We start from the raw sequence: 15,807 nt of genomic DNA, 5'->3' as shown, positions 1-15,807 counted from the left end.
TGTAGACCGCATCACACTCTGGAGAGCCTTTCAGTTGGGGGCGGTGCAGTTGCCGTACCAAGCTGTGATACAGCCCGACAGGATGCTCTCGATTGTGTATCTGTAAAAGTTTGTCAGGGTTTTGGATGACAAGTCAAATTTCTTCAGCCTTCTGAGGTTGAAGAGGTGCCGTTGTTCCTTCTTCACCACACTGTCTGTGTGGGTGGACCATTTCAGTTTGTCTGTGATGTGTACGCCGAGGAACTTAAAACTTTCCACCTTCTCCACTGCTGTCCCTTCGATGTGGAAAGGGGGGTGCTCCCTCTGCTGTTTCCTGAAGTCCACGATCATCTCCTTTGTTTTGTTGACGTTGAGTGAGAGGTTGTCTTTCTGACACAACACTCCGAGTGCCCTCACCTCCTCCCTGTAGGCTGTCTCGTCATTGTTGGCAATCAAGCCCACTACTGTTGTGTCGTCTGCAAACTTGATGATTGAGTTTGAGGTGTGCATGGCCACGCAGTCGTGGGTGAACAGGGAGTACAGAAGGGGTCTGAGCACGCACCCTTGTGGGGCCCCAGTGTTGAGGGTCAGCAAAGTGGAGATGTTGTTTCCTACCTTCACCACCTGGGGGCGGCTGTCAGAAAGTCCAGGACCCAATTGCACAGGGCCGGGGCTGAGACCCAGGGCCTCCAGCTTGATGATGAGCTTTGAGGGTACTATCGTGTTGAATGCTGAGCTGTAGTCAATGAACAGTATTCTTACATAGGTATTCCTTTTGTCCAGATGAGATTGTGCAGTGTGATGGCGATTGTGTCGTCTGTGGACCTGTTGGGGCGGTATGCAAACTGAAGTGGGTCTAGGGTGGCCTGTAAGGTGGAGGTGATATGATCCTTGACAAGTCTCTCAAAGCACTTCATGATGACAGAAGTGAGTGCTACGGGGTGATAGTCATTTAGTTTAGTTATCTTTGTCTTCTTGGGTACAGGAACAATGGTATCCATCTTGAAGCATATGGGGACAGCAGACTGGGATAGGGAGTGATTAAATATGTCCGTAAACACACCAGTCAGCTGGTCTGTGCATGCTCTGAGGACACAGCTAGGGATGCTGTCTGGGCCAGCAGCCCTGTGAGGGTTAACACGTTTAAATGTTTTACTCACGTCAGCCACGTAGAAGGAGGAGGGGTGGGGGAAGTCCTTGTTAGCGGGCCACGACGGTGGCACTGTATTGTCCTCAAAGCAGGCAAAGAAGGTGTTTAGTTTGTCTGGAAGCGTGACATCGGTGTCCGTGACGTGGCTGGTTTTCTCTTTCAAATCAAATCAAATCAAATTTATTTATATAGTCCTTCTTACATCAGCTGATATCTCAAAGTGCTGTACAGAAACCCAGCCTAAAACCCCAAACAGCAAGCAATGCAGGTGTAGAAGCACGGTGGATAGGAAAAACTCCCTAGAAAGGCCAAAACCTAGGAAGAAACCTTTCCTGGGTAACAATGTAAGAAATAATACATTAAAAAAACGAAATACTGCATAGTTTCCTAAGAACTCAAAGCGAGGCGACGATCTCTGTTGGCGCCATCATGATGTTGAAATGTTTAAGTTGAAATGGTGCTGGAATAGTGGAGGCAGCTCCTGTTTTCTTTGTGACTTGCTGTAACTCTGTGGTTCTAAATCAATATTTGTTTAGTAGTCCGAAAATGTCGGAAACATTACCTTGCTTGACCCTGCTGTCGGTCATGTAACTGTTTGTTACATGCAATATGTTTTGTGGGCATCACCAGACATATGTTGATCTCCGGTTTTGTAATGAAACAAATGTGTGGTTGACTTTATTCTGTCACCGTGTCTTCTTATTGTCTCGGCCTTAGGCCTATATATCACGCTGGGAAGGCATATGAACTAACAGGCTTTAGAGCAACAACACAATTATCACAGCACATAGGTTGTAATATGGCTTTTACATTGCTTCCCCAGTGATTTACCCACGCTGTCGTTCTGAGAATGGAAGTGAACATTTCACCGGTTCTGAGAACGTACATTTTTATGTTGCAGGGAGGTTCTGAGAATGTTTTACTATGGTTCCCTGAACATTTTCCTGGGAGGTTTTAATAATGTTCTGAGAATGCAAACTATAGGTTATTTAATAACACAGCTAGCTTAAAACCTCAAGGATCTGACCTTTTTATTTAAATTCTATCCTAAAATGACATATAAAATCTAACTACCTGTAGCTCAGGACCTGAAGCAAAGATATGCATATTCTTGATACCATTTGAAATGAAAAACTTTGAAGGTTGTGGAAATGTGAAATGCATGTAGGAGAATATAACACATTAGATCTGGTAAAAGATAATACAAAGAAAAAAAACATATGTGTTTTTGTATTGTTTTTGTACAATCATCTTTGAAATGCAAGAGAAAGGCCATAATGTATTATTCCAGCCCAGGCACAATTTAGATTTTGGCCACTAGATGGCAGCAGTGTATGTGCAAAGTTTTAGACTGATCCAACGAAACATTGCATATCTGTTCAAAATGTTGTATCAAGGTTGCCAAAATGTGCCTAGTTGTTTTTTAAATACATTTTCAAGTTCATAATTGTGCACTCTCCTCAAACAATAACATGGTATTCTTTCACTGTAATAGCTGAAGTAAATTGGACAGTGCAGTTAGAATAACACAAATTTTACCTTTCTGCCCATATCAGATATGTCTACATGCTGGGAAATGTTTTTGTTACTTACAACCTCATGCTAATCACAGGGGGACACCGATCCCATAGAGGTAAATCTCCAAACACAGATAATTACATTTTCTTAAGCATTAATCATGCAAATACATTTATTTATTTTATTATCATAGCATCAGTGAGATTTGAACCTATGATCTTCTGTTTTTTATCCATGGAATTAGTCCACTGCGCCACCAGCATGGAGCTAGCATAACATGTTTTTTTTACTCATACAAAGCTGTTAATTTTAATCTATTCAAACAGACCCCATTTCCAAGGAAACAAGCACTCATTAAGATGAGGTGTGGCCAATTAGTGGACTTGGCCAACACACCAGAACACACTTAACAAGATAGAGTTTTGTTGAGGCTGAGAACAGAATGTATATGTTTTTAACACAGGAGGTTGGTGGCACCTTCATTGGGGAGGACAGGCTCATGGACTGGGTGGAGCGGAATTAGTGGAATGGTTTCAAATACATCAAACACATAAAAAAAGATATATCATAATTCACCTTTATTTAACCAGGTAGGCCAGTTGAGAACAAGTTCTCATTTACAACTGTGACCTGGCCAAGATAAAGCAAAGCAGTGCGACACAAACAACAACACAGAGTTACACATGGAATAAACAAACGTACAGTCAATAACACAATAGGAAAAAAAAGGTTTCCATGTGTTTGATGCCATTCCATTAGCTCTGTTCCAGCCATTATTATGAGCCATCCTCCCCTCAGCAGCCTCCACTGGTTTTTAAATAACATTCTTAGAACAGTCTCTGAATGTTACTAACATTTTCTTCTGGTTTTTATGGAACGTTTTCTTAATGTTGAATGTTGAATTTCCAAGATGGCATAGCAGTCAGACGTCCGTTGTCCTCTTGTCGTGTCCCGTGTATATATATATATTTACATCTTTTCTTCGCATATCTTTTTATGTATTTTTTTATAAAAACTCAACCTCAAAACACTCTCCTGCAACCCACCTCACCAATTTAAAAAAAAAAGTATTATTTACGTCAAATCTGAAATCCACAACAGAAGCTAGCCAGAGGTTAGCCAGAGGCTGGCCAGTTCACTGGCTAACGTTGGAGTTCATCTAGCCACAGTTGGCGGTCGTCAGCTATCCCTTAGCTCGAAAAGCTATCGCCAGTTTTGTACAGCGCGACTCAGACCAGAGCATACAGGACCTATTTTTCTCTCCATATCCCCGGATTTCTATCGCAGGCTCTGGGCATTTACCCCTGGATCTTGCAGCTAGCTAGCTGCTACCCGAGTGACTATTGGCTAACGTCGGTCCCGGAGCTAACATCAATTATTCCAGAGCTAGCTGTTCAAGCTAGCCAGCTGAAGAGTTCCATCAGCCACCTCTGGGCTACAATCACCTATCCGGACCCGTTTTACTGCCGATGCGGAGCCCCATCGGGCCTTCATGACTGGACTACCGACGTTATCTGCCCGAGGGAGTTATCCAACTGGTCCCTCCGTCGCGACGTAACCTGAACGCCCATCTGCGGCCAGCTAATCGTTAGCTGTCTTATCGGCTGCTATCTGAATAGGTCTATTGGACAGTTTTCTTGGGCCACTATAACTATAACTATTTTTGCCCATCGGACTGGTCCCCCTTACCACACGGAACCCCACTAACCTACAGACGGAAACGCACGAGGTGGCTAAAAACAGACCTCCCTCCATCTTCTGCCAGCTTGCTACCTATGGCCCTGCTAGCTGTCTGAATCTCACTTGGACATTTATGATCACTCGGCTAAGCTTGCCTCTCCTTAATGTCAATATGCCTTGTCCATTGCTCTTCTGGTTAGTGTTTATTGGCTTATTTCACTGTAGAGCCTCTAGCCCTGCTCATTATACCTTATCCAACCTTTCAGTTCCACCACCCACACATGCTATGACATCTTCTGGTTTCAATGATGTTTCTAGAGACAATATCTCTCTCATCACCACTCAACGCCTAGGTTTACCTCCACTGTACTCACATCCTACCATACCTTTGGCTGTACATTATACCTTGAAGCTATTTAATCTCCCCCAGAAACCTGCTCATTTTACTCTCTATTCCAGACGCCATAAATGACCAATTCTCATAGCTTTTAGCCGTACCCTAATCCTACTCCTCCTCTGTTCCTCTGGTGATGTAGAGGTGAATCCAGGCCCTGCAGTGCCTAGCTCTACTCCTATTCCCCAGGCGCTCTCTTTTGATGACATTTGTAACCGTAATAGCCTTGGTTTCATGCATGTTAACATTAAAAGCCTCCTCCCTAAGTTTGTTTTATTCACTGCTTTAGCACACTCTGCCAACCTAGCCTGTCCTAGCCGTGTCTGAATCCTGGCTTAGGAAGTCCACGAAAAACTCTGAAATCTTCATCCCTAACTACAACATCTTCAGATAAGATAGAACGGCCAAAGGGGGCGGTGTTGCAATCTACTGCAGAGATAGCCTGCAGAGTTCTGTCCTACTATCCAGGTCTGTACCCAAACAATTTGAACTTCTACTTTTAAAAACCCATCTCTCTAAAAACAAGTCTCTCACCGTTGCCGCCTGCTATAGACCACCCTCTGCCCCCAGCTGTGCTCTGGACACCATATGTGAACTGATTGCCCCCCATCTATCTTCAGAGCACGTGCTGCTAGGTGACCTAAACTGGGACATGCTTAACACCCCAGCCATCCTACAATCTAAGCTTGATGCCCTCAATCTCACACAAATTATCAATGAACCCACCAGGTACCACCCCAAAGCCGTAAACACAGGCACCCTCATAGATATCATCCTAACCAACTTGCCCTCTAAATACACCTCTGCTGTTTTCAACCAAGATCTCAGCGATCACTGCCTCATTGCCTGCATCCGTAATGGGTCAGCGGTCAAACGACCTCCACTCAACACTGTCAAACGCTCCCTGAAACATTTCAGTGAGCAAGCCTTTCTAATCGACATGGCCCGTGTATCCTGGAAGGATATTGACCTCATCCCGTCAGTAGAGGATGCCAGGTTATTTAAAAGAAAGGCCTTCCTCACCATCTTAAATAAGCATGCCCCATTCAAGAAATTTAGAACCAGGAACAGATATAGCCCTCCAGACCTGACTGACCTTAACCAACACAAAAACATCCAGTGGCGTTCTGCATTAGCATCGAACAGCCCCTGTGATATGCAACTTTTCAGGGAAGTTAGAAACCAATATACACAGGCAGTTAGAAAAGCCAAGGCTAGCTTTTTCAAGCAGAAATTTGCTTCCTGCAAAACAAACTCAAAAAAGATCTGGGAAACTAAAGTCCATGGAGAATAAGAACACCTCCTCCCAGCTGCCCACTGCACTGAGGATAGTAAACTCTGTCACCTCTGATAAATCTACTATATTTGAGAATCTCAATAAGCATTTTTCTATGGCTGGCCAGGCTTTCCATCTGGCTACCCCTACCGCGGACAACAGCACTACACCCCCCACAGCTACTCGCCCAAGCCTTCCCCATTTCTCCTTCTCCCAAATCCAGTCAGCTGATGTTCTGAAAGAGCTGCAAAATCTGGACCCCTACAAATCAGCCGGGCTAGACAATCTGGACCCTTTCTTTCTAAAATTATCTGCCAAAATTGTTGCAACCCCTATTACTAGCCTGTTCAATCTCTCTTTCGTGTCGTCTGAGATTCCCAAAGATTGGAAAGCAGCTGCGGTCATCCCCCTCTTCAAAGGAGGGGACACTCTTGACCCAAACTGCTACAGACCTATATCTATCCAACCCTGCTTTTCTAAGGTCTTCGATAGCCAAGTCAACAAACAGATTACTGACCATTTCGAATCCCACCGCACCTTCTCAGCTATGCAATCTGGTTTCAGAGCTGGTCATGGGTGCACCTCAGCCACGCTCAAGGTCCTAAACGATATCGTAACCGCCATCGATTAGAAACAATACTGTGTTGCCGTATTCATTGACCTGGCCAAGTCTTTCGACTCTGTCAATCACCACATCCTCATCGGCAGACTCAATAGCCTTGGTTTCTCAAATGATTGCCTCGCCTGGTTCACCAACTACCTCTCTGATAGAGTTCAATGTGTCAAATCGGGCGGCCTGTTGTCCGGGGCTCTGGCAGTCTCTATGGGGGTGCCACAGGGTTCAATTCTTGGGCCAAATCTTTTCTCTGTATACATCAATGATGTCGCTCTTGCTGCTGGTGAGTCTCTGATCCACCTCTACGCAGACGACACCATTCTGTATACTTCTGACCCTTCTTTGGACACTGTGTTAACAACCCTCCAGACGAGCTTCAATGCCATACAACTCTCCTTCCGTGGCCTCCAACTGCTCTTAAATAAAAGTAAAACTAAATGCATGCTCTTCAACCGATCGCTGCCTGCACCTGCCCGCCGTCCAGCATCACTACTCTGGATGGTTCTGACTTAGAATATGTGGACAACTACAAATACCTAGGTGTCTGGTTAGACTGTAAGCTCTCCTTCCAGACTCACATCAAACATCTCCAATCCAAAGTTAAATCTAGAATTGGCTTCCTATTTCGCAACAAAGCATCCTTCACTCATGCTGCCAAACATACCCTCGTAAAACTGACCATACTACCGATCCTCGACTTCGGCGATGTCATTTAGAAAATAGCCTCCAATACCCTACTCAATAAACTGGATGCAGTCTATCACAGTGCCATCCGTTTTGTCACCAAAGCCCCATATACTACCCACCACTGCGACCTGTACGCTCTCGTTGGCTGGCCCTCGCTTCATACTCGTCGCCAAACCCACTGGCTCCAGGTCATCTACAAGACCCTGCTAGGTAAAGTCCCTCCTTATCTCAGCTCACTGGTCACCATAGCAGCACCCATCTGTAACACGCGCTCCAGCAGGTATATCTCTCTGGTCACCCCCAAAGCCAATTCCTCCTTTGGCCGTCTCTCCTTCCAGTTCTCTGCTGCCAATGACTGGAACGAACTACAAAAATCTCTGAAACTGGTAACACTTATCTCCCTCACTAGCTTTAAGCACCAGCTGTCAGAGCAGCTCACAGATCACTGCGCCTGTACATAGCCCATTTATAATTTAGCCCATACAACTACCTCTTCCCCTACTGTATTTATTTATTTTATTTATTTTGCTCCTTCGCACCCCATTATTTCTATTTCTACGTTGCACTTTCTTCCACTGCAAATCTACCATTCCAGTGTTTTACTTGCTATATTGTATTTACTTTGCCACCATGGCCTTTTTTGCCTTTACCTCCCATATCTCACCTCATTTGCTCACATTGTATATAGACTTATTTTTCTACTGTATTATTGACTGTATGTTTGTTGTACTCCATGTGTAACTCTGTGTTGTTGTATGTGTCGAACTGCTTTGTTTTATCTTGGCCAGGTCGCAATTGTAAATGAGAACTTGCTCTCAACTTGCCAACCTGGTTAAATAAAAGTGAAAAAAAAGAAAAAAAATATGTTCTGAGAAAGGAATCTATGTTTTTAAATAACATTCTTAAAATGTGCTCTGAACGTTACAAAAGTTTTTTTTGTGTTTTTTAGCAAATGTTTTTTTTAAGTTCTCGGAACAATTTGAGAACATGACTTTAAATACAACCACGAGGAAACCTGTAAGAAACATTCTGCTTAAGTGTTGAAATTCCCACAGAAGAACATTGTAGTGGACAGGAATATTTGATACATGTATCTTATATATACCTCAACTATAGAGTTCTATTACTGTAACTCAACTATAGAACACAGTGGTTAAGTTACAGTAATAGAACTCTTTATTTGAGTTACAGTAATAGAACACTATGGTTGAATTACAGTAACAGAACACTGGTTGAGTTACAGTAAGAGAACACTATAGTTACAGTAATAGAACACTATGTTTGACTTACAGTAACAGAACACTATAGTTGCAGTAACAGAACACTATAGATACAGTAATAGAACACTATAGTTGAGTTTCAGTAATAGAACACTATAGTTGAGTTACAGTAATTGAACACTATATTTACAGTAATAGAACACTATAGTTGAGTAACAGTAATAGAACACTATAGTTACAGTAATAGAACACTATGGTTGAGTTACAGTAATAGAACACTATAGTTACAGTAATAGAACACTATAGGTACAGTAATGGAACACTATGGTTGATTTACAATAATAGAACACTATAGTTACAGTAATAGAACACTATAGTTACAGTAATAGAACACTATAGTTGAGTTACAGTAATAGAAAACTAAAGTTGAGTTACAGTAATAGAACACTATAGTTGAGTTACATTAACAGAACACTATAGTTGAGTTACAGTAACAGAACACTATAGTTGAGTTACAGTAACAGAACACTATAGTTGAGTTACAGTAACAGGACACTATGGTTGAGTTACAGTAATAGAACACTATAGTTGAGTTACATTAACAGAACACTATAGTTGAGTTACTGTAATAGAACTCTAGTTACAGTAACAGAACACTATAGTTACAGTAACAGAACACTATGGTTGAGTTACAGTAATAGAACACTATAGTTGAGTTACAGTAACAGAACACTATGGTTGAGTTACAGTAATAGAACACTATAGTTGAGTAACAGTAATAGAACACTATAGTTACAGTAATAGAACACTATGGTTGAGTTACAGTAATAGAACACTATAGTTACAGTAATAGAACACTATAGGTACAGTAATGGAACACTATGGTTGATTTACAGTTATAGAACACCATAGTTACAGTAATAGAACACTATAGTTACAGTAATAGAACACTATAGTTGAGTTACAGTAATAGAACACTATAGTTACAGTAATAGAACACTATAGTTGAGTTACAGTAATAGAAAACTATAGTTGAGTTACAGTAACAGAACACTATAGTTGAGTTACATTAACAGAACACTATAGTTGAGTTACAGTAACAGAACACTATGGTTGAGTTACAGTAATAGAACACTATAGTTGAGTTACAGTAACAGAACACTATGGTTGAGTTACAGTAATAGAACACTATAGTTGAGTTACAGTAACAGAACACTATAGTTGAGCTACAGTAATAGAACACTATAGTTGAGTTACAGTAACAGAACACTATAGTTGAGTTACAGTAATAGAACACTATAGTTACAGTAATAGAACACTATAGTTGAGTTGCAGTAATAGAACACTATAGTTACAGTAATAGAACACTATAGTTACAGTAATAGAACACTATAGTTGAGTTACAGTAATAGAACACTATAGTTACAGTAATAGAACACTATAGTTGAGTTACAGTAATAGAAAACTATAGTTGAGTTACAGTAATAAAACACTATAGTTGAGTTACAGTAACAGAACACTATAGTTACAGTAATAGAACACTATGTTTGACTTACAGTAACAGAACACGATAGTTGCAGTAACAGAACACTATAGTTACAGTAATAGAACACTATAGTTGAGTTTCAGTAATAGAACACTATAGTTGAGTTACAGTAACAGAACACTATAGTTGAGTTACTGTAATAGAACACTAGTTACAGTAACAGAACACTATAGTTACAGTAACAGAACACTATAGTTGAGTTACAGTAATAGAACACTATAGTTACAGTAATAGAACACTATAGTTGAGTTACAGTAATAGAACACTATAGTTACAGTAATAGAACACTATAGTTGAGTTACAGTAATAGAACACCATAGTTGAGTTACAGTAATAGAAAGCTATAGTTGAGTTACAGTAATAGAACACTATAGTTGTGTTACTGTAATAGAACACTATAGTTACAGTAATAGAACACTATAGTTGAGTTACAGTAATAGAACACTATGGTTGAGTTACAGTAATAGAACACTATAGTTGAGTTACAGTAACAGAACACTATAGTTGAGTTACTGTAATAGAACACTAGTTACAGTAACAGAACACTATAGTTACAGTAACAGAACACTATAGTTGAGTTACAGTAATAGAACACTATAGTTAGAGTAATAGAACACTATAGTTGAGTTACAGTAATAGAACACTATAGTTACAGTAATAGAAAGCTATAGTTGAGTTACAGTAATAGAACACTATAGTTACAGTAATTGAACACTATAGTTGAGTTACAGTAATAGAACACTATGGTTGGGTTACAGTAACATAACACTATAGTTGAGTTACAGTAACAGAACACTATAGTTGAGTTACAGCAATAGAACACTATAGTTGAGTTACAGTAATAGAAAACTATAGTTGAGTTACAGTAATAAAACACTATAGTTGAGTTACAGTAACAGAACACTATAGTTACAGTAATAGAACACTATGTTTGACTTACAGTAACAGAACACTATAGTTGCAGTAACAGAACACTATAGTTACAGTAATAGAACACTATAGTTGAGTTACAGTAACAGAACACTATAGTTGAGTTACTGTAATAGAACACTAGTTACAGTAACAGAACACTATAGTTACAGTAACAGAACACTATAGTTGAGTTACAGTAATAGAACACTATAGTTACAGTAATAGAACACTATAGTTGAGTTACAGTAATAGAACACTATAGTTACAGTAATAGAACACTATAGTTGAGTTACAGTAATAGAACACTATAGTTGAGTTACAGTAATAGAAAGCTATAGTTGAGTTACAGTAATAGAACACTATAGTTGAGTTACAGTAATAGAACACTATAGTTACAGTAACAGAACACTATAGTTGAGTTACAGTAATAGAACACTATGGTTGAGTTACAGTAATAGAACACTATAGTTGAGTTACAGTAACAGAACACTATAGTTGAGTTACTGTAATAGAACACTAATTACAGTAACAGAACACTATAGTTACAGTAACAGAACACTATAGTTGAGTTACAGTAATAGAACACTATAGTTACAGTAATAGAACACTATAGTTGAGTTACAGTAATAGAACACTATAGTTACAGTAATAGAAAGCTATAGTTGAGTTACAGTAATAGAACACTATAGTTACAGTAATTGAACACTATAGTTGAGTTACAGTAATAGAACACTATGGTTGGGTTACAGTAACATAACACTATAGTTGAGTTACAGTAATAGAACACTATAGTTGAGTTACAGTAACAGAACACTATAGTTACAGTAATAGAACACTATAGTTGAATTACAGTAATATAACTCTATTGTTGAATTACAGTAATAGAACCCTATAGTTACAGTAATATAACACTATGGTTGATATACAGTAATAGAACCCTATGGTTGAGTTACAGTAACAGAACACTATGGTTACAGTAATAGAACACTATGGTTGATTTACAATAATAGAACACTATAGTTACAGTAACAGAACACTATAGTTACAGTAATAGAACACTATGGTTGAGTTACAGTAACAGAAAACTATGTTTGAGTTACAGTAACATAACATTATAGCTACAGTAATAGAACACTATAGTTACAGTAACAGAACACTATAGTTACAGTAATAGAACACTATGGCTGAATTACAGTAATAGAACACTTTGGCTGAATTACAGTAATATAACACTATAGTTACAGTAATTGGCAATGAAGAAATGTCTTGAGAATGGAATTCTAAATCAATTTAATTCCCTTTGTAGAATGAATGGATTCACACACAAGGCATAAAGCTTAAGGTACAAAGCAATGCTGACATTAACTAAGCATTATTCTCGGCATGATCAGAGCGAGAAAGAGAGAGACAAAGAAACCATGGTTTGTGCCACGGCCCATAGCTCATGGGAGAGAGAGAAAGAGTGTAGGTATCTCAGCACAGCAGGTCAGACATATAAGATACAAATACAGTGCGTCTGAGACCCTTCATGACATCTGAGTTGTTTGCATTCAAAATCTGAATGGCTGACTAATAGTATTACTATAAAGTTAACCTCCAATCCAGATATAAGACCTATATGATGTAATCACAACAAAACCTCTGCTTATCAGTGGTGTGACAATGGGGGTTGGTGAGATCAACACAGAGAAGGCTGAATTCCTCAGAGTGTTGATGAGAAGAGTCACTTCGGGGGGCTGCTCTACTTTGTTTCTTAACGTTCTCGGAACAATGTGAGAACATGCTTTTAAATAGAACCACAAGGAAAAATGTTGTGTGAAATTCCCACAGAAGAACCTTTCCCAGAAAGTTGTAGGAAGGTTTTATGCTAAATAACCATAGGACAACTACTATCTCAGCAAGCTCTAGGAAACATAAGGTTCTCAGGACGTTATGTGCTAGCTGGGGATGACTGAGGTAGAGAGGCAGAGAGAGAGTCTGTGCTTTTGTGTGTTGCTATGTTGGTTGTCTGATGTTGCCATACTGATGATGTATCACTTGAGTAAATAACAGGAGCACCACTAATTAGTAGAAATGTTGACCCACATCAGTGCCTCGGTACACAGTGGAACTCTAGGCTCACAGTACACAGACATCTTAAATGCATAATTACCCACCTCTATCTATCAGTCTCTCTAGCTCTTCCTCTCTCGCTCTCTCTTTCTTTCTGCTCTCTCTTTCTGCGCTCTTCCACCCTCTCTCTCTCTCCGTCCCCCTCCATCCCTCTCTTCATCCCTCCCTCCCTCTCTTCCACCAAGCCAGATAGATGCTGTTCTGTTCTGTGTTACATTGTGCTAGCTAGCTCTCCCCTGAGCTTCGTCTCTCTGTCTTTTTCATTAGCAGGATTTATCGGCAGTAGTAATTACAGAACGCTTTTAAGCCCCAGACGCCACCAGCCAGCCAGCAAGGCCCTGATGAGAAATATCATGCATTAGCACTGATGCTGCTAAACTGGTGAGAACTACATTTGCTCTTTTTTTGTAATAGTCTTGTTGTGCCTTTACAAAGGCAGCAGAGACTGGCTGTAATAAATGAGGGTTGCTTTGAGTGATATAATCATAATAATAATAATAATAATAATAATGAGGATAATAATAGTTGCAGGGTGGCTGTACAGTAACATGCACTGGGATTCACACATCATGCAAACCAACATACAGACATGTAGATAGAAACATGTACATACATGCATACGCGTGCATGTACACACACACACGCACACACACACACACACACACACACACACACACACACACACACACACACACACACACACACACACACACACACACACACACACACACACACACACACACACACACACACACACACACACACACAGCTTCATCTTTCCACTCGATGAAGCTCTCCTTTGGCTAAAAGTTCAGATATTCCCCAGGTTTGCATTCTGCTGACGTCCTATCGGAGCAGACAAAGAGATGACACAGACAGACAATTGTGACATGAATGGCCAAGCTTCAAATGATATAAGAGTTATTCAGTCACATCTGTCATCTGCATCAGAACCTCCAACGCCCTGCCTGCAGCACCGCATTACTACTCCTGAACCACCAGGTGGCACTGTGGCACTGTAGAGGAGTTGGAGGTGCTGCTGCGAAGAGACTGGAGATAGGGAGCACACAATACTCACAGACAGACAGACAGACAGACAGACAGACAGACAGACAGACAGACAGACAGACAGACAGACAGACAGACAGACAGACAGACAGGGAGGCAGACAGACAGACAGGCAGACAGGCAGACAGGCAGACAGGCAGACAGGCAGACAGACAGACAGACAGACAGACAGACAGGCAGACAGACAGACAGGCAGACAGACAGACAGACAGACAGGCAGACAGACAGACAGACAGACAGACAGACAGACAGACAGACAGACAGACAGACAGACAGACAGACAGACAGACAGACAGACAGACAGACAGACAGACAGACAGACAGACAGAGACAGAGGGAGTTGGGTTTGATAAACACATAAATAAAACTGTAGATGGTTCATAGATGTCAGCTTCCTGCTGTCTGAGACCCCAGAGCATTTCCTTTCAGGAAAATGATGTGCTTGATTAACATCAGTCCTGGGTGTTTGCTGATGGGAGTGGATCGCCCATTTGGGCTGTTTGTTAGTTTGTTGGTCAGGCTAACGGCTGGGATTATGGCCGTGGTAGTGGTCTGGCAGGGAGGATGGGCGATTGGGCAGACTGTGGTTATACGTGATGGAGGGGAAGAATATTATACCAGTGTGTGGGTGTGGATGTGCATGTGTTTATGTGTATGTGTGTGGGTGTGTGTGTGCTCGTGTGTTAAGATATGTGTATATATATATGTACTTGTGTTAGTGTGTAAGTCTCTCTGGATAAGAGTGTCTGCTAAATGACTCACATGTTTAGAATACACAGTGTTGTATCCATACATCCAGTCACCCTGGGATCCAGTCACCCAGGGACCCAGTCACCCAGGGACCCAGTCACCCTGGGATCCAGTCACCCTGGGATCCAGTCACCCTGTGATTCCTCACCCAGGGATCCACTCACCCTGGGATCCAGTCACCCAGGGACCCAGTCACCCAGGGACCCAGTCACCCTGGGATCCAGTCACCCTGGGATTCCTCACCCTGGGATCCACTCACCCTGGGATCCATCCAAGTCCTCTGGCTCCTAGCACCAGTCCTCTGGCTCCTAGCACCAGTCCTCTGGCTCCTAGCACCAGTCCTCTGGCTCCTAGCACCAGTCCTCTGGCTCCTAGCACCAGTTCTCTGGCTCCTAGCACCAGTCCTCTGGCTCCTAGCACCAGTCCTCTGGCTCCTAGCACCAGTCCTCTGGCTCCTAGCACCAGGTCTCTGGCTCCTAGCACCAGTCCTCTGGCTCCTAGCACCAGTCCTCTGGCTCCTAGCACCAGTCCTCTGGCTCCTAGCACCAGTCCTCTGGCTCCTAGCACCAGTCCTCTGGCTCCTAGCACCAGTCCTCTGGCTCCTAGCACCAGTCCTCTGGCTCCTAGCACCAGTCCTCTGGCTCCTAGCACCAGTCCTCTGGCTCCTAACACCAGTCGAGGAATGGCGGGATGAAGGGACAGAGGGATGGAGGGATGGAAAGATGGGGGGGATGAAGGGACGGAGGGATGAAGGGATGGAGGAATGGAAAGATGGAGGATAGAGGAATGGAGTGATGGAGGGATGGAAAGATGGAGGGATGGAAAGATGGAGGGATGGAAAGATGGGGGGATGAAGGGACGGAGGGATAAAGGGATGGAGGGATGGAAAGATGGGGGAT

General features: G+C 41.8%; 1 protein-coding gene across 1 annotated transcript in view; it reads left to right on the top strand.

The window, feature by feature from the left end:
* Positions 1–15,602, top strand: part of LOC123730922 (DNA-directed RNA polymerase II subunit RPB1-like) — a 62,944-nt gene extending 47,342 nt beyond the window's left edge. The window contains exon 3 of the mRNA XM_045709531.1: positions 14,958–15,602. Within this exon, the coding sequence (XP_045565487.1) occupies positions 14,958–15,602 (645 nt within the window). The remainder of the gene's footprint in view (positions 1–14,957) is intronic.
* The last annotated feature ends 205 nt before the right edge of the window (positions 15,603–15,807 follow it).

The sequence above is a fragment of the Salmo salar genome, chromosome ssa27 (genome assembly GCF_905237065.1).
Source record: "Salmo salar chromosome ssa27, Ssal_v3.1, whole genome shotgun sequence".
Taxonomy (NCBI): Eukaryota; Metazoa; Chordata; class Actinopteri; order Salmoniformes; family Salmonidae; genus Salmo; species Salmo salar.
Note: the sequence above shows the minus strand (reverse complement) of the source record. Positions and strands in the feature narration are given on the sequence as shown.